General features: G+C 38.7%; 1 protein-coding gene across 3 annotated transcripts in view; it reads left to right on the plus strand.

Annotated features, from left to right (window-relative positions):
- The window catches only part of LOC149020770 (pre-mRNA-splicing factor ATP-dependent RNA helicase DEAH10-like), a 57372-nt gene that overhangs the window by 4988 nt on the left and 25671 nt on the right, over positions 1-26713 (plus strand). For all 3 annotated transcript variants that reach the window (XM_089148978.1, XM_089148980.1, XM_089148979.1), the window contains exons 2-9: positions 1338-1464; positions 1545-1591; positions 6218-6298; positions 14371-14587; positions 21783-22197; positions 22605-22808; positions 25287-25447; positions 26051-26236. In XM_089148978.1, the coding sequence (XP_089005104.1) occupies positions 1373-1464; positions 1545-1591; positions 6218-6298; positions 14371-14587; positions 21783-22197; positions 22605-22808; positions 25287-25447; positions 26051-26236 (1403 nt within the window). In that variant the 5' untranslated portion in view covers positions 1338-1372. The remainder of the gene's footprint in view (positions 1-1337; positions 1465-1544; positions 1592-6217; positions 6299-14370; positions 14588-21782; positions 22198-22604; positions 22809-25286; positions 25448-26050; positions 26237-26713) is intronic.

The following is a 26713-nucleotide window of genomic DNA, read 5'->3' on the forward strand; positions in this document are numbered from 1 at the left end:
GAGGAGCTTTCAGGGTTATCGTGAAAATTACATCGATAACCCTGATCAGCGTCACGAGCGTCACTTGTGCCCCGCAAAATCGTAGAGAATTGTTTATGTGTTAGAGATTTTCTAACACACGATCAAGATCGGACGGCTGGATTGATTATACCATTAAAAAACTCAAAACCCATGTTAATGCCCTGTTTTTGCTGACGGTTCGGTCCAAATCCTTAAGGCGGTCCGAGTTGGGCGGTTCGAGTGATATTGAGTTGCTTTAAACCGGTAATAAAAAGAGTATATGTATTCGTAATGGAATACCATTGTATGGAATACACCATTGAAATCTTCCCAATATTCAAAATTAATTGTACTTAGTGAAGCTGTTACTTTCATGACCCTTATAGTCTTGCATTCATTCATTTAGGGGTTTTTGAAAATGACTTCTAACAACGCGGAAACAAAGTACTGTTCGAATGGAATCCATTTATGGGATACCATCGCATACAATACTTTTATACCAGTAAAGCAATCTTTTGGTTCATTTGGACCGAACCGTCATATATCTCATAATGAACATGATTGTACCAAAAATTAGCATCTCATTATGCATGAGTGCCAAAAATCTCTCATATTAGGATGTGAATGTTTCTGATACAGTCTGCTTTACTGCTTATGGAGCAGCCTTGTTCAACCCAATCATATTTTATTGTGTTGGCTTTTAGGAAAGTATTATTACCATCTAGTTGTTTTATTACCATGTGCATTCGTATCCATACTTGTATGATTGTTGTTCCTGAGCTTACTAGGATTGAGGTACTTAGGTAATTGTTGAACAATTTATGCCTGTATGTTGCCTTCTTTTGGTGCCATATTGTTCAAATTTAATGTCTAAAATACATATTGTTTGTTTTTGTTCTTTTGCTGTTCTTGACGTATTTGACTGTATTTTTTTTATTGTACTGTTTTAATTTTTTATATGTTTAAAACATGACCGTCCTGAATGCCACCCTTCACCCCTTCTCTTTTCCGTTTTCATTATAATTAACTAGGAGTGCAACTATTCTACCACAGGATAGGAGGGTGGCTCACATATTGGCCAATCAAACCAGAAAAGGGTAATTTAGGAAGCAATTATCAACAAACCTCAACTTTGTATTATTTAGTTCTTAATGCATGACTTGAGTCCTATCACTTCTTGACAGTATGGTGGTTCATCTCTGATTTTAGTTCAGAAAAGAAGAATGTGTGGGGGCAGGGGGAGTGTTATTGTAATTCTATCTACACCCAAGTGTATTTAAGGATACCAGTGGAGGAAATTTGATTCCGCCCCGATTTTCTTCTTTTATTTTCTGCAGCAGCAAACCATAGCAAAGCTACATATTGGTTGAAGATGCCTTCCTTGGCAGACCGAGGAAACAAGAATCTCTCGAAGAACCAACAATTCAATGGGAGGATTGCTAAAAATGACAACAAGGCTACAAGGTGGGTTTCTTTTTCTCCTCTGCCCTCCTTCTTATTATAATTTTTAGTGGAGAATGTGAAGATTGTTTTTGGTTATTCAGGAAGCAAAAACTCTTGCGACAGAGGAAATCTCTACCCATTGCAGAAGGTATTTATTATAATTTTGTTTAAAAGTTTCACTATAAGTGGCTTTGAGTTTCCAGGTGTAGGGCTCCTTACTTAGTTGCTTTGATTCCGATAGTGGTTTTCAACTTCTTTGATGGAAACAAATTCCCAACCCAACAATGTGGGGATGTTTTCCCACACCCTCCCATGTGCTGACTATGTGGTTCCTTATTGACATACTGTATCCTCCCTGACCATGTGGATTCCCAGATGAAACTGCATCCGACACTTTGATTCATGCGGCTTGGGAGATTCTCCCCACATTATCGGTGTAGGGAACCATCTTATCTTTTAAATGTAGTTTATGATTAATGGTTAAAAAAATACTAAACTGTAATTCAAAGAGGCTTCTAAATTATGTTTGTTTATTTATTTGGTAAAGATTATGTTTATTCAATTAATTAGCGGGAATGTGCTCAAACACTTAAACAAGTGGATTTACACATGCTTTTGATCATCAAAGACTTATATGGTATGGTGATATCAGTGTAAGTGAAGACTAGGGTCTTTATGAGTGGCAACTTCTTTGAAAGAAAATTGCCTTGTACCTTCATATGTCAATATTGTGATGTCCCAAGTACAACTACGATCCCAAGTTATTCCAATGAAAATAATGAGTAAATGTAAAATAAGAAGCTAAGAATTACAAGTACACCCCCACCTTTTTAATGTACCTGTCAGATCCAATTGGACTTACGTGGCACAATCCTGGCGGCTGCACAAATACAGGTGTCTTGTGCGGTTTTACTGTGTAAGTCATTGAGTTGGTGCATCAGTGAGTCAACTTTTTCCTGCTGTCATTTGTACTTCTTAAAGCTCCTATTTGCATTAATAGGAGGGCTGGGGTTCCCCAGGGGCGATGGGTGAGAGCACTCATTGGGGGTCAACTTTATTTCATCTGGAGAAAGAATATGACTTTATCAGTGCTTTGTCAACCTTTTCCTCAGTCCATCATTAATCTAAACAGGCCTTCCAATTTGTTGGCCAGCAATTTATCAATTTCTCAGGAAGGCACTGCAGAAGTGTATAATGCATATCTAAATAAAGCAAAGAAAAGTATAATAATTCAACCCCCCCAACCCAAAAAAAAGGGAAAAAAAAAAAAAGAAGTAAAATTATAGCCAAAGCTGTCCAGTACCTAGTAGTCCAGTATACTCTAAAGGAGGCAGGTTTGCATATCACAAGCAAGTTACTCTCCTTAACCTCAAATATTCTTTGAGTTTTCCTTTCACTGCCAGCAGCATTTAGAGAAAAGGAATCACTTGCATAAGGATTTTGCATTTATCTCAATATTTCGTCTTGATCTAATTACTCCCCAACACCCATCCACAGACCAACCACCCAAAAAAGGGCCTACCTATACTTGTTTTACACTTGATCCCCTTTCCTTTTACACCCGTCTCACCAAAAGAAAAAGTTTTAGGTGTTCATTTACATTACACAATGGCCAAAATGTCCATACTCTGGGTGTGTTTTCAATGGCATCGCTAAATGAACACAATTTAGGTTCCATGACCTACATCAAGTGGAAAATGGCACATTGGTGTCCAGCAGCAAACTCTCTGTCTATACTTAAACTGTTTTTTTTCCCCCTAAAAAGAATTCTTACAGTCCAATAACTTTTGGGTGAGGGTCAGCCAAGTAGGATAGTTTAGTCCATCTATTTATCATCTATTTATTTAAGTTATGTAAGTATTTTAATGCAAATTAGATTATAATAAGGTATCTCATGAGGGGGCGTTCATGTAAGGGTCAATGATGTTAGTCAAAAGGACCCAAGCTAGTCTTGGGTTTGTGATAATAGAGAAGGGACTGAATGGGGGGTCTCGAATAGAAAATAAAGGGGAAGAGAAGAAGGGGATGGGTATAGCTGGCTGCTGCTTGGATGCCAGACCCTTGATTTATGCTGTGGAGCTGGAATGGCTTGCATGCAGGCTGAAATTCACAGCCAATAAAGGATCGTTGCTTGTCTCCACAAGAAACCCAAACGCATGCATTTTGGAGGTTCCTTACCAAAGCTAAATCACTATTCTTGAGGACACAGGAAAGCAAACACATAAACGGAGCTGAATAGCTTGAATCTTACTAGCATTGAACTGGTATCTACTCCAATTGACCAGGGGCGCCACTTTTTTTTTTTTTTTTTTTTTGGGGGGGGGGTGCTTTACATAAGCTTAGTCTTAGAAAATAAATCCTATAGAAGTTATGACTTGGTATCAGACTTGTACTAGTAAATAAAATAGCTACTAACTAGGTCTTTATAATTAGACTTCTACAAGAACTACAGGCCCCAAGTCGTGGGTTTTATTTGAAATTAAAGACTGATGACCTAAGTGACCTTGCTAACCCTGATTCAAATTTTGGTAGAATTACTTAACTGCCCACTGAAGTTACTAACACTAAATAAAAAACACTAAGTATGGGCATGCCTACGCGCTTAATGCCTTCACCTGATTTGCTAAGTGATACAATCTTGCATTGACATTATCCAAGCTTGGAAAGTGCGTTGACATCATCCAAGCTTGGACAAAATATTTTGGTTCCCATCTATGTAAATTATTAGTATATTTACTATTCATCCATATAAGTAACTAATATAATATATTTACTACCCATCAATTCAAATAACTAGCATATTTCTGGCCACCTATTTAAGTATCTTGCATATTTGCTACCCATTTAATTAAGTCATTAGTGTTTTTTATTTTTTATTTTTAACCTTAAACAAAAAGGTTGTGTTATTAACTTACCTAATATGTATTTTCTTAATTTTCTTTATATTTAAGACATTGTGGCTGCTTATGAATGTAGCTAATGGAAGAATCAATTTTTGCTCATGTCTGAGTTGATGTGGGACCTTGAAGATTCCTTGTTTGTAGCCTTAGAGAGCTATTCATCATCTTGAAGAATGACACCACTTTCTTTATCCTTTATTTTCTGCTTTGTTTATCCTCCACACTGATCTTGGCGATCCTAGGATTGCATCACTAAGGCAGCAAGTCTGAGGGCCATAGTTTGGGGCTGGATCTGCTTCAAAATGTTGTGAGTGTCTCTTGGGAATCAAACCCTAGATTTGATTCAAGTTTCAGACCAAACAGTGAACTCTAAGTTCCCCAAAATCCATCTCGGCCAGTTCTCTCTGAATCCTTCTATTCGAGAATTTTTACCTTTTTACTAAAACTCAACCAAACCATCACCTGTTCCTTCCTAGCCTATTTCAAAGCCTATTCAGCCATAAAGCCCCACCCAAACCCCTCTCTGTGCCCTAACCAAACCCTAAGAGAAGCTCCACATTAGCCTAAAGCTGGTTCTGTCTATCAATCTTGGTTGCTTGCCCATACAGTTGTAAGGTAAGGCTATATCAGAACACTCTGCATAGTCTATGTACAAGCCAAAATGAAATGATGTTGGAGAAATCATGTGAACGTGTCACAGCCCCTTACATTGTGTTGGTGAGAGTAGAAGACCCTTGGTTGGACGACGTGAGTATCCAAGCTTTGACAAGAAGAGGATCAGCTGCTACAAGATATGAAGATCTCATTTTATTTTTTTGCCATTTCCTTAGTAGTGCTTAGTTGTCAAATGCATTGATTTCTTTTTTAGCTGCTTTTGCATACTGCTGGTATAATGCCTACTGTTAGTCTCTATTTTCCATTAGTTTCTTTTGGCATTAGTTGCTATGTTTAATAGTTACTGTTTTCTTATTTCTAGTTTTTAATCTAGTCTACTTAAGTGGGCAGCCTTCTAGTAAGAGTTAGACAGTGAATTAATTGATGGAGCTTTGAAGCATGCGTGCAGTCAGTTGTTGGAGATCCTCCTTGTTTCAACAACTGGAAAAGCCTTGTGTGAACAACTCCAATAGCCCTCTGGAGGCTTGAGTCAATCAACCATTATCACTTGAAAAAGCATGACCGATATGACAAGTCATACAGAATGACCGATATGCTTTGCATCAAAATTCTGATGGAGGTCAACAAGTGGGATCCTGTCAATGCTAAATAGCTTTATATTCACAATTTGGATCATCCAATTGAGATTAGATCATACGCTATTTTATTATAATATGCTTTATGCATATTAATAGAGTTCAAATTCCAAATAATCATAACCTCTTCAGTACCAAACAATGAATTAGGGAATTTGTGGTTAAATCCCTCTGATAATGATGCTTAAATACAAAGATTCAAGTGGTTTATAGATCTCAATTTTTTGAATTTAGAATCGAAAATTATAATCCAAGTTTCTATACACTGCCTTAAGGATGTTTCTGTAGTCTGGAATGCATGTGTCACAGTATGAAAAAAAAATGGTGGATAAATTGGTCAGTATCAGAAAGTCAAGTGTGTGTGCTTGTAATGTTTTCCTCTTTAGTGTCATTAATTTTTTCTCCTTATGATTAAAACTCTATATGATTCTTGAGCTTGTTCCTTAATTATGGCTGTCGTTCAAAAATAAAGAAAATGAAACAGAGCGTATGAGAAGATTCATTTATGCTGTCAAGTTCATTTGTAGTCAGTATTCTGTTTTATTAGTTAGAAATTAAAATTATTTTTTGGAGCTTGTTCCTTAACTGTGTTTTTATTTACTCTGGTCAACTATTCTTTTTAAGTTGAGAGACAGCTTGTTGAAGAAGTGAGGAAGAATGACACATTGATCATAGTTGGTGAAACTGGTAGCGGAAAAACTACACGTAAGTACTCCTGTCCTATGTATACATTAATTGAAAGTTCTCTTCATGGTGGGTGAAAGGAATGCACCGCTGAGATCTCATAATTATTAATTACTCCTGTGTTGCCACAATGCCCTTGGCAATGCCCCGAGAGTCCTATCTGACCACTTCTAGTGGTGGATATAGAGATTGATGAGGAAAGTTAAATGTATTATGCCTCTTTTGTATTCATATCTGAATCTGTTGAGTGTTATGAATGTAGGTGTGCGATGCTATATTTGCATGAGTACATTTTTTTAGTGGATGATTTCATACAATAATTACGTTGGAAGAAGGCAGCTAGTAAAGGTAGTATAGTCATACTTCTAGTACTCCATTTTAAAGAGTTCAGAGATGATGTCTTCCTTGTATATAAGTTCACAGTCTACGAGGGGCAATCTGGGGGAAATAAATATATTTCATAGGTTTGGACTTTTCCTATTAAAAAATAGTAGTTCTCACTAACAGGAAAATACAGGTCTGGCATACTAAGTTTGTTTTCAGGAACATGATCTTTCAACCACATGCAAAACCAACATTTGTTCTAGTTATTGTTTTAAATCCTGAACACAAGTTATATATTCAAACCTTTCCCCTGTTATACTTCCAACAACCCAAGGAATAACAGGAGATTACGGCAGGTATGGTGCTCACCTCCATGAGGTTTCAAACAACATAAACACAGAAAGCTACTGGGCTTGAGAAATGATGTTTGCACGTTGAGCAGTGTAAAGGGCTTGGGTCTGGGACATGGAGATATGAAGAGAAAGATGATGACGGTTGGGTTAGCCCATTTCACCTTCTTGGTGCTACGATTAGGATGATCGGTTTTTTCCAAGTCCCTCTTTATTCTCTACAGGGGTTTCCCTAAGTCAGAGTGAATCAATAATCTAGAGCTCTTACTCACTCCAGTTTTGGGTCATGGTTCTTTTAGTCATGTGATTGAATTTTTAACCCAAGACCTATGGATCTGTCATGATCTTTCACCACCTTAACATTTTGAGATATTAATTCTAAATCTTCCCATTAGGCTATACGTTCCTCCAAATTTTAGCCTTTATTTCATAAGCTAGGCCATGACTCTTTTCAATGTCATACAACTATACCTTGCCTAAGTCTTAGAACTCTGTCTGTTTGTTTTTGTTGTAATGTGAGCTTTAGAGCTCTTTGGTTATATATTTATAGTTCTGTATAGTTGTAGGTATATACTTGCAATTCCTCTTATTTCTCGTATTATAAGTAGAACATGTCTGCTTTCTAGAGTAACAAGTGAAAAGTCATCTTTTCCCCAAGGCTCTCTTCATGTTTTTAAGTGGGAACAAAGGTTTGAAATCTCGGCTTTGAGGCTGGTTGATGGTACCAATGTCACATCCCCCCAGCTGGTACCCTACCTAAATACTTGGAGGTGTGATCCACAACCCCGAAGATCAAGTCTTAGACAATCATCCAACCATTCCGCACAATAGTACAATCATGAGCGAGGATCAATCAATGGATTAATGTAATTAAAGAGTTAAATCAAAAGTAAGGATCTTAAAACAAATATCACAGTGCGGAAGTGGTGTCAAATAATCAGAGTAATTTAGAGTGGAGAAGTAAACCTAAAGTATACAACTAAGAAGAATAAGGAAAGATCAAATCTAATTTTTGTCTTATAGAGGTCCGCTTTCTTCCAATTTTGCCTTCTTCTCCGATGGCTTGTACTCTTGTAACTTGGGATTGATTTCCAACTTATAATCCCACCGGCGTGCAAGGCGTCTTCTATCATTGTTGATCGGAGTCGTAATAGTGCTCCATATTGGAATATGGACTGTACCACGAGCTACCGTCAACTCCCATTGCTTCCTCATCTGTCCATTCTTTTTCTTCTTCTCTACCCCACCCACACCTGACGATATGAATAGCGAAGCAAAACCCACACCCGTACGAGTGAAACAGCAGATCGAGATGAGACAAAGGAAGGGTCTAAAAGAGCTATGGTTAGTTCCATAAATGTTGATCAAAAGCTCTATTTTTCTACCGAGATTGAAAACAAATATTATTAGAGCGATTTCCCTGCCCAGACATTGATTGAGGAACCGTACTCTACCCATATTGATTCCTATGGAAGTTGCAAGCTGAGATTGAATGATGAAATAAGGATCTTTCAAACTATTGATGTACCGACCCAGGGAATTCCCGGAGGGGATTCTCTCGCTGAGAGGGAGGAAGGCATTCGAGCTTGAGTCAATTTCGAATTGGATGAGTCTAAATGACGCGACGAAGCATTCCTTTGGACCATCTTCCTTCTCGACTGTGAGCGATCACGAAAAAATTGTTAATTACGATGAATCTTCTTTCATAGCTAGCGGAATCAGGGGAAGAATTGGCTTTTTTTTATGATTAATTGGGGATCCTCTTCAACTCAACGCTTCTCAGGAGCTGTATAAACACGATCGAGAGGCCGTATGAACAAAAAGGACATTCCACGACCGGAGCTTAAAGAAGTCGTTTTTGCTTTGTCTCTGGGGCATGCCCTAAGGTATCTATCTAGTGCTCACCTAAACCAATCAACGTATGTAGCGCCGGGGGAATCCCAATACCAAACCCTTGGCACATCTGAGTTTCAAAAGCGAATCATTAACCAATAGGAATGGAACAAAGATGGCAATGGTGGGACACTGGAAGTCTCTCTTGTACTTGTGCGCGAACATCCCCCAATGGTAGTAGGAAGGATTCTATCTTGTATGTAGATGTACGGATGAGCAAAACAAAATATAAGGGTAGAATGTCTGAACAGGAGCTTAAGATCTCTTCATCACTTGCAAAATCATCTAAAACAAACATTGTCCCCGAAGGGTGAGCTGAAAAGAACTCAGCGAGTAGTTCACATACAAATAACAATTACAATCCAATTCAAGAACTATGATATGAGAGAAGTATGCAAGAATGCAACTATACTCTAACAGATGCTAGTCTCAATGGCGGACGCGTATTAAGATGGAACACCAGCCTCCTCTAGGAAGTTATCGTCACTCTGATCTCTCACGTGTTGGTTACCGGTCTTGAGATCCCGGGGAAGGGGCATAGTTGTCAAAGCGGCAAGGTGACCAAAGCGGCAATAAGGCGACCAAAGCGGCTGGGTCAAAATGTTTCAATATAACTACTTTTCAATACAACTACTTTTTATAATAAGCTAAACAAATATTCAATAGTCACATTCATCCCAAACAAAAACATTTCAAGAATCATAATTATGTAAAATAATTCAAAAAAAGAATACAAACATACAAGTTCATCTCATTAAACCATGGTTGTCAAAATGTTTGCCTTGGCATTTACTGATTCATTGATTCTTGATGTTGAGTATGGCTTATGCTTCATATTTTGTTGCCGGGGGGGGTGTGGGGGCAGCGTCCTCGGAGCAAAAAATATGTTCTGTCACTTTGGGCCTTGGAGTTCATTTGCAGATTGGTCGTCAATTAAGAGTTAAAAAAAAAGCGGTTAAAAAACCGCTTTGCTGCCTAGGTGGCTGCTTAGGCGCGCCTAGGCGGACGCTTTGACAACTATGGTAAGGGGTCAAGGCATCCCTCTCGGACTATCACCATGGCTGGGGTTTAGGTCACCTCTCTCTCACCACACCATATGACTACTGGCGCGTGTTAGGGTTATACCTAGCCCAGTGCAAGTCATCTATTGAGTCACATCAGCCTAGGGTCAAATACTTCCCCTAGAGTTATCGTATCCTATGGCACCAACCAGCTCGGACTTTGGACTCTTAACCCTATTGGTCATCCACATATAATAGACGGAAAGCTCTCATGTCCTCTAATGGGTTGTCTACCGGTTTTGAGCGCCCATGAACGCAAGTCTATTATGATGCGATCCTGCTAATTAATGGCCCCCACAATGTGATTGTGTTCTCTAACGGGTTGGCTACCGGTCTTGAGCGCCCAAATTCCACATTGGTGCCACGGGTCACTCGGTATCAATACACAAATATGCCGGGGTTTCTAACCAAACACATCTAAACTTCCTAGTCATGACATCCAGTGATCATGAAAAGAGCCAATGGGCATTATAGGATTGTGTCCCATACCACCTCCACTGATGTCTCAAGACAGAAACACCCAAATGGCATTCCCCAATTCACAACCACAACCTAACATTCGCATTACCAATATGATTCCAATCACATTATCATATCACAAGTCACATATGGATCATATATGAATAACATTCATACTAAACTATATTCTGAAATTATAGAGTCATAGTAATCATTTTTAAATCCTAAAACGACAATATAGCATATCATTCAAGTCCTATTATAAACAGGGTTATGTGTAAGTGAACGTCCTCACGTTGTTATCGATTTGCAACATTTGTAGAAAAGGTCAAAGAATGAGTTCAAACACTTGTCAAAGAGTCCTAACAACATGATTATTCAAAGTTAGAAACAACCTTAGAGGTTTAGAGTTGAAAAGAGAACAAAATCCAGCCACCAATTTGCCAACACCAAGCTTGGTCGCCCGGGGTTGCCAAGGCAGGCGACCAAGGCTTCTGTGTATAGACAGAAAGTGCCTAAATTGGTAGAAAACTTCTCGTTTGGGTTCCAAACAACTCCAAAATTAACTAGAAAATTCTGAAATCATGGTAGGATATTATCTAGCATGGTTTAAGAATCAATCATAGCAAAAGGAATGAAAACCTAACGAATCCTATATTAGGTTTTAACCGAAATTAGGGTGTCAATTTATAGCCCGAACCGTTAAAACCGAACCACACTGGCCTATTATAGCCCGAACCGAATCTTAATGGGCCGTAATTGGGCTGAGGGAGTGGAGCCCGCACTAACCCGAAACCGAACCGCAACCCATTATAACCTGTTTTGTAATTTTACATTAAATAATATTTGAATTGTTATATTACCATTAGATAATTGGCATAGACAATTAAAAAAATTAAGCATGAATTCAAAGATCAAATAGTTATTTTACTACTTAATATCTAGGTTCTTGATTTCTATAGAATGGGTGGTTTTTTTTTTAATGGAAATTGACCAATAGCAACTTTGCTTTTTGTATAATTTTCGCTTTTGCTGTAGGATGCGCAATTGTTTCTTCTTGTTCTTTTTCTTACACACCATAAACCGTTAGTCAACCCGAGTCTAAACCGTTAACCCAAACCGTTAGTTAACCCGAACCCAAACCGCACCAAACTGAAACCGGCCCGAAACCGTTATTTTGCTAATGGGCCATGTTTGGACTGGGTGTTTTTCAGCCCTAAACCGTTAAAAACCGCCCCAAACCGCACCGTTGACACCCCTAACCGAAATCATACCACAAGATTCACGGAAGAGCTAGAGTGAATGGGGATTCACTCTAAAGTAAAGAGGATCGAAGATAAAGGTCTGAAATCATAATAGATCATGGTCTCATGTGGTTTAGAGATCAAACCAAACAAAAGTATGCAAACCTAATAGATTCTATACTAGGTTTTCTCCGAAATCTTACTGTGAAATTCACGGATGAGTTAGAGTGAATGAGGACTCACTCTAGAACAAAAGGGATAGTAGAGATAGGTCATCACATCAAGTATAGACTTTCTTCTAGGTCTATACAGTAGGTAAAAACAAGCAAAAGAGAAGAACTAGAATGAAGAGAATAAATGCTAACCTTTTGGAAAGCAAAACGATGGACGAAAACCTTGACGTATACTTCCACACCTTCCTTCACCTTGGAGAGGGTTCTTTAGAGAGTCTTTGAAGTTCTCTGACGGCTTTAGAACATAATGACACGTTTTAGAATGAAAAATAATTACATAGGGCTTCAAAAACCTAATTTTCCCAAAATGCCCTTTTTGCCCAGAAATAGGATGGTTGCTTGAGTTGGTTGCGTGGGGCAACCAAAGTAGACTGCCAATGCAGGGTACTTTTGGTCAAAGAGGGGTTTTGATGCTCCAAAAGCCCTAGGTTCTTCTTGAGTCCTTTTCTAAGTTATAGAAATGTCTTACTTGGTTTTCTAGGACATTCTACTTGTGTCATTATTGTACTCTTGGTCCATCTATCAAGTCTTTCAACGTTCGAGTTAGTTCTTCTTCCATAATCTGACAGAAATCCCAACTTAGCATCATCTCTACTTCCATTGGTTTAAAGTCAAATCCAATGGTTTCAATTCGGATGGCCCATAGTCGCCTTCTTGTTGCACTCCGGGTTTTTGGACCTACAATATGGATTTTTGGGTTAGGGTTTTGAGGGATTTCACAACCAAAATTTTGGAAATCTCGGTCAGATTTTCCTAGGTTACGACCATGGTTGTTAAGGCAACAAGGGAAGGCTAGGTGATAGAGGGCAACAAAAACTAAGGCGATAAGGCGTCGCCTAGGCGACAAGGTGACACTAGGTTGCCTTGGCCCAAAAAGGCGGATGCTTTGATGACATGGTTATGACACCATGTTTCGGGGGGGTTTACAAGGTTTTTTTTGTCTGGTTTCTTGCATAGCCTTGAAACCAAGATGTAGTTTTGAGTCTTTTGACACCAAGTTTCAGGGGTTTTACTAAGGTTTTTTGGTTTGATTTCTTGCGTACTACTTTTAAAGCATAAAGAACAAAATGACGCATGCATTTTGCTAAAAAACTAGTGAAGACTTATCATTCAAGTGTTAGTATACATGAGAGGTTCCACGAAATACAACATTGTAAAATTGAACAAAATGTATTGTATACATAAAAAATTTGATATAAATTTACAAACACGATAACCAAAAAGAAACTCCTAGGCTTCAGTTCTAAGTTGACTGCTTGGTTGGATCCATCCCTCAAAGATGTGTTCTCTAAATAAAGTTTTAGAGTACTTCAAATCTTGCAACTCCACCATATACTCCATAAGGACTATAACCATGGAGCAAGAAGCAAACAAGGTGAAGGAAGAGAAAAGAGATGATTTTTTAGTGAAAAAGCGGTTGAAAACGGCAAAAATGGAAAAAAATAGGGAAAATCCTTGAATGACTGGCGGCACCTGCAAGTTCTATGAAATTTTGCAGATTTTGGCCTGCGATTTGGGACTTCTGAATAGGGTTTCACAGATTTTGGTTGAAACCTTTGACCAAGATGGGTTGAAACCTTGGAAAAAAGCTTCACCCATAGGATTTCGTCTCAGTTTTGGAAACAACTGAGATTTCAGCTGAAATTTCAGTCATTTCAGTCAGAATTTGGACTATGGTAGGAACCACTTGGGATCCTTGCCCTAACCCTAGATATTTGCTGCCCACTGCATTTCTTCTATCTGCTTTGCCCCTTTGGGGCTTTCACTTTCTTATCTTCTTCAGCATCAACCTTGTTTCTTTTGTTACTTCTGTAAAAGCCTCCCTTGACCACAACTGGTCTTTCCTCTCTTAGCTTATTGGGCATTCATATCTACTTTAAGTAATGATTTTTTTTTGGTGTGAAATAAATTATCATTATAAAACCCAAAATGGGTAAGAAGGAAAGAAGTGCAGGAGTGGGATATACAAGAGAACCCATTGGGAAGGAGGTTGGAGGGGACCAGAAATTGAACTAGGAGAGCTTCAAAATAGAGGGACTAAGACCCCAGTTAACAACATTAAGCCTGCTCCTTGGTGTCATCATTGTTCGAGAACTTGACCTCAGTGGTCATTTCGGTGGGCTAAAAAATTGAGATCTCGTGAAATTTCAGTGAGTTGGAGGAAAAAAATTCCACCTATTCTTGTCCCAACTCGGTGGCCCATCTTGGAGACTTTAAGGTCTTTTGGGCTGCAAATTTCTAGTTTAGCTTATCTTAGGCCTTCTAAATACAATGGTGGCCTCAGATTGATAGAAAAAGCAATTGTAAATGTAAGTTCCATTGTGAGCCTAAGTTTGAAACTGCTGCGATGAAGAAGTGAAGATGCAGACTTATAAAACTTATTGTACACATGATTTACTTAGCATATATATGAATACTTTCTATGAGCTCACTGTCTAGTTCTTTATTTCCCCCCTTTTTTCCTGTTTTCTTTTGTGGGATTGAGCATCACTTTTTTAGCAGTATCATTTATTACCTTCTGTTTTACAGAAATACCGCAGTTTTTATTTAATGGGGGATACTGTCGTGATGGAAAAATTATTGGGATCACTCAACCACGTCGTGTTGCTGCTGTTACTGTTGCAAAACGTGTAGCAGAGGAATGTGGCGTTGAATTGGGTCAGAAGGTCGGGTATTCAATAAGGTTTGAGGATGTGACTTCCAGCTCAACGAGGATCAAATACATGACAGATGGCTTGCTATTGAGGTACTATTTGAACTACTATTTTTCCCCCCTCTCCTTGATAGAACTTTTGTTGGACCCCAAGATGCAGTTGCATTAGACATTAATCCCAATGGAGGTCTATGCACAAGCTTACAGGTGTATAAGGTGCTGGAGGCAGTTCAGTGGAGTGAAATTGACGTTTTGGTAGTATCTACTATTTATCTTATAGGTTGGGCCTTTATCTTTACAAGTTTCATTGCAATGGGCCTAATGTCTAGGCCTAATAAAGTGGGGGTGAAGTTTATTTATTTATTATTTTTTTGGGTTGGGATGAAACCAAGGTAAAAATTTCGATCGAAATGAACATTTCGACCTTGGAAAAGGTCGAAATTTCGAGGTTTCGATCGAAATTTCGACCGAAACTGGATATTTTTTCTTGATTCTTGAAAACTCAATTTCGAGCCTCAAATGCACTCAAATTGATTTGGATTTTTGTATACTAGCTATTTCAAGCATAATAAACACTATAATAACTACTAGTTTACTAAAAAACTACTAAAAATGTAACATCCAACATTCCAAGTATATAGTACATGAATCAGAGAAGAAGCTGGAATGTTATTACTTACAAGTTACAAGTTACAACTTACAAGTCTATTCTATTCAAGCCTCAAGGTCTCCCTCTTCCGTCTGCACCCCATACAAATGACAATATAACTCCCATGATGTTTGCCCCCGCCCCATATAGTTTTGGACATAGTCAAGAACTGCACCTCTATATGTGGCCTCATCCATATGCATAAGATTCCCTAATGGTGGGAAGTTGTGAATCTCCAAAGGAACTGTTGGTGGTGGGCCTTGTGGCTGTGGAATAGTGTGGAAGATCTGCTCAACAAATGAAAGAGCACCTTGCCCCTAGCTCTCAGGACTAGGAGAAGGATAAGGATACTGATAAGGTCGCAGTGGCTGACTCCGATAATCGACAGTGGGAGGGACATCCTAAGCTCCATAGGCCACTCCATAACCATAAGGCTCCAGTCGTGGCTGACTGGCCTGACCCTGAATCTGATAGCCGGAGGGGACACCATATGGTCCATAACCATAAGGACCATAACCATAAGTCGACTCGGTAGAACCAATACTCTCCACAGCAGTATCATATGAGGACTCTGCAGGCCTATGCCATCCGGATCCTCTGGAGGTGGAGGAGTCTCTAGCATCATCAATGCTCATCGATCTCATAGATCCCACCAAGCTCTCGGCATCGGATGGATGGTAGGACCCATATGATGGCGTGTCCTCTGTGCTCCAGCCATGCTGTCTCCCCTTCCCCTTCCTCGAATATGTAGAGGAAACATTTTTGCCTCGAGATGCAGCTCCAGTATGGTCTGAATCCTGTGTCGCGTGGGTGAACTGACTCTCTCCTGTGAATCTCGGTGGTCGTCCCTCCCCCCTTTGACTCTCACGTCCTGTTGGTGGTGGTGGTCTTTCCCTAGGATCGGCTGAATCCTAATCACGAGGTCCCACACCCTCCTCATCCCCTCCATCATCATCATCACCGTCATCATCACCACCATCGTCGTCATCGCCGGAGGCCTGAGTCACCTCATCCTCAGTGTCGGACCAGAAAATCAAATCCTCACTCTGGGTGGATGCACTAGGGTGTGTCACGAAGGGACGGGTGGGCTCTACATGTGGCCTCCCCTCCTGGGCCATGAAGTCCCCCACATCAGCCCCCATCTCCTCAGCAATCTGACTATTGGAAAGACCTCCATCCTCATCTAGCAATCAGTCTCCACTACCCCTGATCCAGTCAACTACTGGGTTATCATCATCATCCATCTCAAATATGTCGGCCAACTCGATATTAATGCTCTCTTTATCCATCCCCTGTCTAATATGATCCTCTCTCAGTCTCATATTATAGTGTAGGTAGACAAGGTCCTCTAGACGCTTCACACCCAATCGGTTGCGCCTCTTCAAGTGAATGAGGCTGAAGGTGCTCCAATTTCGCTCACAACCAGTGGCAGAACATGTTTGGGAGAGCACTTTGCTTGCAATCCTACTCAAGTTGTGTGAATCACGTCCAAATTGCAACCACCACTCAGCTGCAACAAACATAGACTCCAAGTCATTTTAATACTTAAATAACTAAATTAAAGATAGAATATAATAATTAAATGTAGTCATGAAATAAATGAATGAACTTACCCGCAGGGGTAGTTTCCCGTCCCCGATAAGGCCACAGCACGATCGAAGCTCCCAGTGGCATCCCTAAAAGCCTTTATCTAATATATAAAGAGAAAAAACAATAACTAGTTACTAGGTTAATGACTTAGTATAAAACTACGAATTGTGAATATCAAATGATTCTAATCACTATCTCACCTCCATAAGGATGACTGCTTGTTTAGCTGTATCCGGTTCGAACTTCTCCACTACAGTTTGGATAGCATCCATCAAATCTTGCCTCATCCCAAGATTGTCCTTGTAATGGTACTTGGGATTTAAATAGTATGTTGTGTAAGAAAAAGTATGTCATAAAAGGGAATAGTTAATGCTTAATAGTGTGATAACATAATGAAAATTAAATTAAATACTAGACTTAACAACTCACCAGCCTTATGCAGTGGATGCTGCAACATAGACTCCCATCTACTGTTGATGATTTGAATGACTTTCTTGTTGCCGCGTGGGTGGACCTGAGCAACTTGCTGCTTCATCCTATCTACTGCAGCAAATATGTGTGCTAGAGTAGGTTTTCTTTGCTGATCTACCATCCTCAACACATTCACCACAGGCTCAAGCATCTTCACCACTATCCTCACATTGTGCTAGAAACTCTCATCAAGGATAGTCAACTGAGCTCTCCTTCCTCCCATTGATGAAGAACCCTCCCAATTAAACCACTCCTCTAATGCAAACATACTCCTAAGGCCAGTCTTCCTACTCTCAAAGCTCTGCAGTGCTATCCAATTAGTAGCAAATCTGGTTATGCCTGGCCTCACTAACTCACCCTGACACTTGTCCCTCATCATCCTTAATGCATAGGTGTGGTTATATATGAAGGTGCTAACTTGTCGAGCTTGGTCCACCGTATTCTTCACAAGCTTGACCTTTCCAATCTCCTTCAACATTAAGTCAATGCAATGAGCAGCACAAGGAGTCCAAAAGAGCATATATCTGTTCATCCATCAAGGCATCAAGCCATCAATACAAAGTTATAAAGTGTACATGTATATGTGTAATGTAAATATATGCATTTACAAATGAAAATTAATACTATATGTTTAGACTTTAGATACCTGGAGTTCTCCTGCATCTTCAACCCAGCTTTCTTGTAGTTGGAGCCATTATTAGTCACAATTTGAACTACATTTTCCACTCCAACCTCCTTCACCACTTGCTTCAGTAATTTGTAAATGTATTTTGCATCCTTCTTCTCACCGGATGCATCTACTGACTTGAGGAACACTGTCCTCCCATCACAATTCAACATGAAATTGATGATGAACTGTCTAGTGGGACCAGTCCAACCATTAGCCATCAGAGTCACTTCATAAATGATTCCACATGGGCTTTAATCCCTTAATGTACTCATTTATGTCTTCTTTATGCTTAGGCAAATACACATTATATATCTCATATGGAGTGGGGCCCTGTACACCACTCCCAGCCCTGCCTATTTGCTCAATCATATCTTTGTAGTAGGGCCCCTGGGTTGTATGTGCTGGAACACTATGGTAATGCGCCCATTTGGAGAAAGCCATCCCCACTTTCTCCTTCACACTCCTCCATAAGTGCTTCAATTTTCTTTGTTTATGCTTAGGCCTCGCAAATAGGGCCGGATCATTGCGAAGAATCTCAAGATCCGGATCTGTAGGATGTGCTAAGGAAGCTCGACCCCTTGTAGGGGCCCGTGGGATAGGAGCCTCCTGCCTCACACTCTGAGACCTCCTCATAGGGACTTGGGAGCCACCTGTGCCTCCCATACCTACTGGCTCTCTAGAGGACCCACAACCCAGACCCCTCTGTTGCCTCCTGATGTCATCAATCCTCTGTTGCTCCCTACTCATCATCATCGCCCTCCTCAGCTGATCGGCCTCTGGATCAGGGTCACTGTCTCCTGGCTCATCCCTACCATAACCCTCAGGATTTGGAAGGTCATCTAAGCAGGCATCCTCAAATTCATCCCTCTGTGTTCTCTTCTCTTTCCTCTTTTGCTTTGTACCACTAATATATGAGGCCATTGCCTTCTTGACCTCTACAGGCACCTTTGGGCACCCTGTTACATTCCTGTTGCCACCAGCTAGATGCACCTTCAATCTAGTGGCCCCACCTCCTCTTATTTGTTTCTTACAGTAATTACACTCGCTCTTCCTCTTATCAGCTGTCAGTGGCCTCCCATGATCCCAAGCTATGTCTGACATCTTTAAAATAGAGTGCCTGATACAAGAAACACACACTAAGTATCTTGAAAAGCTCCACAATATACTCCAAAAATGACATACATGCTTCTAATAATAACCTCCTATTTTTAACTATATAAATAATTTTAAAATATATAAAATACACACTAACAATCTTAAAAATATCCACAACATGCTCAAAAAATTGCATACATGCTTCCACTAATACTCTCCTATTTTTAAATTTAAAACAGAAATTAATTATTTTTTTTAATATTTAAATATATATTTTTAATTATTTAAATATATATTAAATACAGTAAAATTACATAATTAACAGAAAAAAAATTAATTCAACACCATCACAGCAATATGGTGTCTCAACTCTCACATACATTCATTTGAAGCTTATACATGTACTATACATAAACATTTTTAACAATATACATAATTTAGTAAATAATTTTTAATAACAGAAAAATAAAAAAATAGTAGGAAGAATAAAAAAATAATTTTGACACTACAAATTCATAGATCATCACTCTAAAGTAAACATATATAAATTTGGAAGCAATCTAACATGATTTAAGGCACAAATGAAACAAAAATAAAAAAAATGAGGAAGTTGGTTACTCACCTTGCAAGATTTGAGAAAATGCACAAATGGAGGAGCAAATCAAGTGTTTGAAGGAAATGGAATACTAGAATTAGGTGTAGAATGGAATGAAAGCAAGAGAAATCAACAAAAATTGCAAAATGAGGTCAAAATTGCTCTGGCGATATGGCTCGAAATCTCGAAACAGCGTTGAAATGGCGAAACAGGGTTGATTTTGGGTATTTTATAAGCTGTGCAAGTGTCGTTTCGGCCCGATATGGTATCGGGTCGAAATATCGATTCGTATCGACCGGAAATTTCGGTCGATACGAAACGAAATGGATACTTTTCGTGCCTACTACTATATTTCGTTTCGAGTTGGATTTTTGCAGGCATTTCGATCGAAATTTCGACCATTTCGATCGAATTTTCTTCCATGGATGAAACAAAGTGGGGGTGAAGTTAGTATACACGGTTCATACTTAGTAAGTGTACTGTTAGATCTGAATATTGAATAAGTTTTTAAGACTAATATTTGGTTTTTATTTATTTAATTTTTAATGTTTGAGAGTGATTAGGAGTCCTTTTCTTAGTGAATGTATGAATTCCAGAAGGTTTTGTATATAATACACCTCTGTCTAACTGAGGATGTTTTAAGAAAGTATAATTAAGACTTCTAAGAGTTCTGGTGGTGGTGAGCTGCAATGGGATTAAAGTTTAGGTATGATCATGTTCCTGTTAGTGACCATCTATGAGATCGGGTGTGATTATTCCTTACTCTTCTGTGTTTCTAATTATCTTCTCTCTTCTCTCTTCATATCAATTTACAGTTCTGATTTTGTTCTAAGCATAAAAATTCCACATCCCCCACCCCCTGCGCACATGCCATGTGTTAAATTCCTACTCCAACTAGGAGATTTGTGAAACTTAAAATCTAACCAATTGCACGAGGCTCCCGCCACTGTGGGGTCGGGGGGGGGGGAGGATCCTAATGTGTGCATTTCAACCCCCTGCTTCGTGGAGGCTGTTTCCCAACTCAAACCCTCTAAGTTGATGCTGCTGCTTGGTATGTGGCAATGAAATCAATTTCTAATCTGGTTTATCTGACTCCTTCATTGGTTTTCAGATTTAAGAATTCCTTATGTAGGAAGCTTTTGATCCTGGCCGCTGGAATCAAATTTGATTTCTAACTTCTACTATTATATTCTCCCATCAAATTAGAGTCTATAATTTTAGCTGATCTGATCCCTCAATTTTCTGTTATTTCAATTATTTGGAGATTTGGAGATTCTGGTTTATGTGGGACTTGGAATTTGTTTGGTGTCATTCAACTACTTTATCAGTCAGGCTTTAATTCTGCTGGTGGATTCCAGCAAGGCTAGATGAGTAGCATAGTCATGTCCTATTGTATTCTTCTGTAGTCTTTCCATTGACTCCAAGTTATAACATGACTTCTCTTTCATCTGTTTGTTCTAGTTGCTGAATCTGTTACTAGTTAGTGGCCTGAAAATGTTATTGTCTTGTTTAAACTTGCACTGACGTTCTGGTTCTGATCGTTGCATAAAACCGGCTTTTCCTTAAGAGAGAGTGTGTGTTGTGTTTTCTTGTTTGAATTCCCATTCCAACAAAGAATTAATTGAACTACAGATTTTAACCACTGGAATTAAAATTTGATTTCACTTTAACCTTTTGGTTTCAAGTTCTGCTATTGTTTTGGAATTAAAAATTCAATTTTTACAGTGGTTTCCGGGAATCCTTCTCTCACTAGCATTTTTAAATTCTTCAGTCTCATGGCTGATCTTTCAGATCTGATATTTGTTTCTGTTCATAGTTTCAAAGCCACTGTCTATCCATTAAATCAGTTCATACAGTTGTCTGAAGTTCCTGAGTCAGTGGTTTGGAGTTCTGGTTTTAGGTCTGTTTCTAAAATCCTACCTGCATTAGGACTATCCCAGAACCCTAGTTATCCAGAATTTGGAGCAATTCTTCTTCACTATTCTGCCCTTCGACGTATGGTTACATTTTCTTCTGAAATCTGATTTTTTGACCTTTTCACAGGATTCTGCTTTAATCTTAATTTCTAAAGCCTAGTTGATTGGGCTTCTAGTTCTGAAAAATCATCAGAGACCTGTATTGTATTGGGTGGTCCAATGCCTTGAAGAGTTATAGGAGCCATTTTGTTTACTTGAAGTTTGTGTGGTTTGAGGACTAATCTAATGTTTGATCCATGCAGGGAAGCACTATTGGATCCATTACTTTCTAAGTATTCAGTTATCATCGTTGATGAGGCTCATGAGAGAACTGTCCATTCTGATGTGTTACTAGGCATATTGAAAAATGTACAAAAAGTAAGGTCACATACCACAAGACAACGAGCCAACCTTGAAAAGGTGAAAGACAACAATGGAAGTCTAAGAAAAGAAAATGATGGTCAGGACCTTAGTTTTCTGAAGCCATGTAATGGTACAAAACTGTCTCCACTGAAGTTGATCATAATGTCTGCAAGTTTGGATGCAAAATGTTTCTCTGAATACTTTGGCAATGCAAGAGCTGTTCACGTTCAAGGGCGACCATACCCTATAGATATACTTTATACCCATTATGCTGAGCCAGATTACCTTGATGCAACCTTGATTACTATTTTTCAGGTAATTTACATTACAACATTATGTCATCCATCTTTCTTAGTCTAACATCTATATTTGGGCTTTATGAGCTTGAAAACTGTCTCAGTTTTGTAATTTTTAGTCAGGTTTCCTCTAGTCTTTAATAGATTGCCAAGACAAATTTTCTTTTAAGAAAAAAAAATGTTGGTCTGGTGCTGATTTGGGTTTGGGGTGAGATATCTCTTCTTGAGCGAGATAAGCTAGCACTGCCCTTGTTCTTGAGTTCATAGCTGAGTGTCCTTATTGGGTTTTACATCTTGAGGCTAGTTTGACATTTTTTTTCAATGTAAAATGAGTATTTTCAAGTTTCTAAGCCTTATGGTGCAAAATTTAATTGTACTAATCTTTTTATTTCAAATATGGATTAACATGTCTCTGTTATTTTTTAGATACATTTGGAGGAGGGCCCTGGTGATATACTTGTATTCTTAACTGGACAAGATGAGATTGAATCAGTAGAGAGACTTATCCGAGAGAGAGTTCAACAATTACCTGAAGACACTCAAAAGCTTTCGATTTGTCCTATATTTTCATCTCTTCCGTCAGAGCAGCAAATGCAAGTGTTCAGGCCAGCCCCCTCTGGGTTTCGTAAGGTAGCTGAATGATAAATGTCAATTTTCCTTTATGTTCTGAATATGCACCCAGGGCAGAGATATATTTATTATTTCCTTAGCTATGGTTTGGATTTTGACACCTTTTCTGGTTTATGGTAGAGGAAGAAAAAATGTTATTTTTTTTTGGGGGGGGGGGGGGGTTGGAAGGTGATGAAGGATGTAACTTGCAACTGTGAATTAAATGACCTAGTTGTCTTACTGGTGCACCTTGAGCATGGTGCATTTTTCTATTAGTGGTGATACATATATGTGCAACCAAGGAGATCCTCCAAGCCAAAAAATGGCTTTTGATGAAAACATGGATTGTCCTTCCAAAGATGCTATCTGGAAATACTGCTGTCCTTATTATTGATAGGGTAAATTTCTTTAGATAGCCTAATATAATGTACACCCCTTGTTATGAGAAAATATCCTGTACTACCTCCACTTTTATTCTCTAGTATCAGATTAGTCCACTTGGCTGGTTGATTACTGTTAAGTGAAGACATTATCAGGTTATATTGCGGTTAATCCCTACACTACTCTTAACAAATGCCAAAGAAGAGTCGCTTTCTTCCTTTAGACTCTCTCTTCAATGAAGGACTAGCATGGATCTTGGGTGATCAAACTCACCTAATGAACTGTTAGATGACCCCTCTGTAGGAGCAGCCACATTATCCCCCAAGCGTGCAGAGTCCCACCCATTATATGGGAAAGAGACTACAAACCATAAAGAAGAATTTGAATATGGTCCTAGGAAGAGGAAGGTGCTATAGTGCTATGTTTTAACAGAGAAGATAAGGGACACTTACTAGAACATGGACTCATTGTCAACTATAATTGGATCTATCATATTGTGAATTATGATACTCAGAGATTTTGAAGCATGGGAGATCCAATCTAACAATAGTTGAATGAGCTCATATAACCAGTCCGAATTAGGTTTGAACAATGGATTTAGAAACGGAAATGTGGAATAAGGAGATTGAACCACCAAAGAAAGAGAAAAGAATGGGAAAATAATTATTCATGTAATTTTGACCTGGACCAATAAAGCTTTCTAGTTCTGCTATTTTATCCTTCTGTTGAATCCAATGCTCGCTTCAGGATCGTTGATCAGGGAGGGCAATGTTTTTGTAGGAAGCAGGAGAAAGTAGGAGAAGAAGGGGAATGTAAGGGTTGAATCATGCATTGCATGAAATATTATAATAAGGTGAAATAATTTTTTTGAGGTTTTAACAGCATCGGTTTTAGAGTTACAGTTGATTTTTCTTCAGATTTAATGGGAGAAATAGATATCTATAAGGCGTGGTACATGAAATTTACCCCAGTGATTAGACATTTAGCCATGTCGTTTCAAATATTTTTCCAGCTTCAGCCATCTAATGATCCTTATACTTGGCCGTTTTGTTCATCTGAGCAAAGTTTTCCTTAGAGCCATGTAATGTTAGTCCTCATAGATAATTACTTTCACCTTTGAGAGGGGGATTATAATTCATATGTCTGGTACATCCATTCATATGCTGAAATATCATGTTCCAGAAAATATCAAACTCAGGTGGATATTTTATTTTTGGTTGACATGTGGATATTGTTGTGGGATCATGTAAAGAGGATGTGATTATTCTATATGTATCAGTTAATAAATTAGGACAAGGCTGAATTGCTGTAGGTATAATAAGTCAAAAATTCAATGAATTACTTGTAATTGTAATGGTTTGGACTCAGTCTTGTAACCAACAATCATTCAACCATCTGGTTCTTTAAAGAACCTGCTGCTTAAGCAAGTGATATGGGACTGCGGTATAGGCAATAATAATGATTTATGTAAAAGAAAAACAATGACTGCGCACCTGTCACCATGCCTCTTGATTTTGTACTGTTGAAAGTTGTGCAGAGACTTCAAGGCTGCTACCTTGGTGTGCAAGCCTTGGCAGCAGTTTCCTTTTTACTTTACCTTCTATTTTGGTGCTGCCTTTCTATCTTTTGGTGAAGGAATCTTGGTACACAAGGCTTAGGAGAGTTAGAGTGGATACTTTCTATATATTTTCTGAACACTCTATTTTGGACAGATTTTAGGAGTTGGAAAATTAGTAAGTTCTGTCCTTAAGTTGTATTTTTTATTTCCTTTTTCTAGAGGACATTTTTCTTGTCTCTCAAGTTGTATTTGCACTCTTTAAAGCTATAAATAGAGACACCCTGCGATTCTAGGTTCTTTAGCTAGAATCCCAGGAAATTGCTGCTAGTTCTTCACTTCTCTTCTCTTTCTTCTTCTTCTGTGTTTTCTTTCAAGTTCAGCTACTGTTTTGATTGTTTAAAGCTTGTTTTCTAACATGTACTGTTAAGCTAAATTGTGGCAATGTTTCTGATTGATGAACATTTTTGTTGTACAGTGGCTAGTCTTTTCACCTTTACAATAAATTTTCAACCCATGGAATCAATATTTATTACTAGTTAATGTTCATTGTTGATATGTAGGTCATATTGGCGACAAATATAGCTGAAACATCTGTTACTATTCCTAGAATCAAATATGTTATCGACCCAGGATTTGTGAAAGCACGCAGTTACAACCCTCTCACAGGAATCGAGTCATTGGTTGTAATTCCAACTTCAAAAGCTCAGGCTCTTCAGAGGAGGTACACCTACTAGATCATGCTTATTTTTTGTGCTCCTGAAGACAATCTAAATGGATTGCCAAGTTGGAATTGTTACTCCCTCAGCAATATATTTAATACTGTAGGAGAAATTTGAATGATTATCTAGAGATTGGTATTGCAGCGTGGATCTCTATTGGGAAATACCAATGCACAGATTGGATGGTCTAGTGCACAAAATCCTGATCTACTACTGGCTAGGTTCATCAGTCCTACATGATAGATCAAGTTTGGTCCCACCAGATAAAAATTACCACTATAGATTGTACAATTTTTCGAATCTCTAAAACCAACTAAACACAGTGGCTGTCTATTATGAGTGGTAATCTACAGTTGGCTGCAGACTGTAGCTGGGGGGAGAGAGAAGCAAGGTCATCATTTTTTGGTCCTGTAATATTTTCTAAAGACCTTTTTTTTTTCTAGTTAAAAGATATTGAGGATTATCCTTTTATATTTTCATTCAATAAAAGTGCTCAGTATTTTTCACAGCTGTTTTGATAAACACATTTACATACAAATACACACTGCAATTGCATACATCTGCATTTGTCGAGAAGAATTATCCTTTTTGTCTGTATAATGCAGTGGCCGTGCAGGGCGTGAGGGGCCCGGGAAGTGCTTCCGGCTTTACCCAGAGAGTGAATTTAGTAAGCTTAGGGATTCAACTGTGCCGGAGATCAAGCGATGCAACCTTTCAAATGTCATATTGCAGCTAAAAGCTTTGGGTGTTGATGATATTATAGGGTTTGATTTTTTGGAAAAACCATCAAGGTGAGTATAGGAACTTTAATGTTGTCTCCAGTGCAAATGATCTTGTAGACCTATTGAATCATTAATTTTTTAGCATACCAATGCTATTTTGGATTTGTGAGAGAGGAAGATTTCCAACCAAACTAGGAAGCAGAAAATAGAAAGAAAGACAAAGTCTAACATTAGGTGCCAAGCACTAATCTTGAGATTGAATTCTTCCTCCTTTATTTACCCTTTGCCTTATATTCTAACAGAATAAAAACTTTCCCTCATGGAGCTCCATCTGTATATGGAAGGGATGGTCCCATTTAAATGAATGAGATCATGCCTAACAGCAAGGTTATCAAGGCGTTGCCTAGGCATCCTGACCCTTTTCTAGGTCAAGGAGACCCTAGTGTCGCCTTGCTGTCTACGTGCTGCCTTGTTGCCTTTCTTGGTGTTGCCTTGGTTTTCGTTGCCCTCTATCACCTCGCCTCACCTTGTCACTCTGACAACCTT

The sequence above is a fragment of the Hakea prostrata genome, chromosome 3 (assembly GCF_041222555.1).
Source record: "Hakea prostrata isolate BN-2017 chromosome 3, UWA_Hpros_2, whole genome shotgun sequence".
Classification (NCBI taxonomy): domain Eukaryota; kingdom Viridiplantae; phylum Streptophyta; class Magnoliopsida; order Proteales; family Proteaceae; genus Hakea; species Hakea prostrata.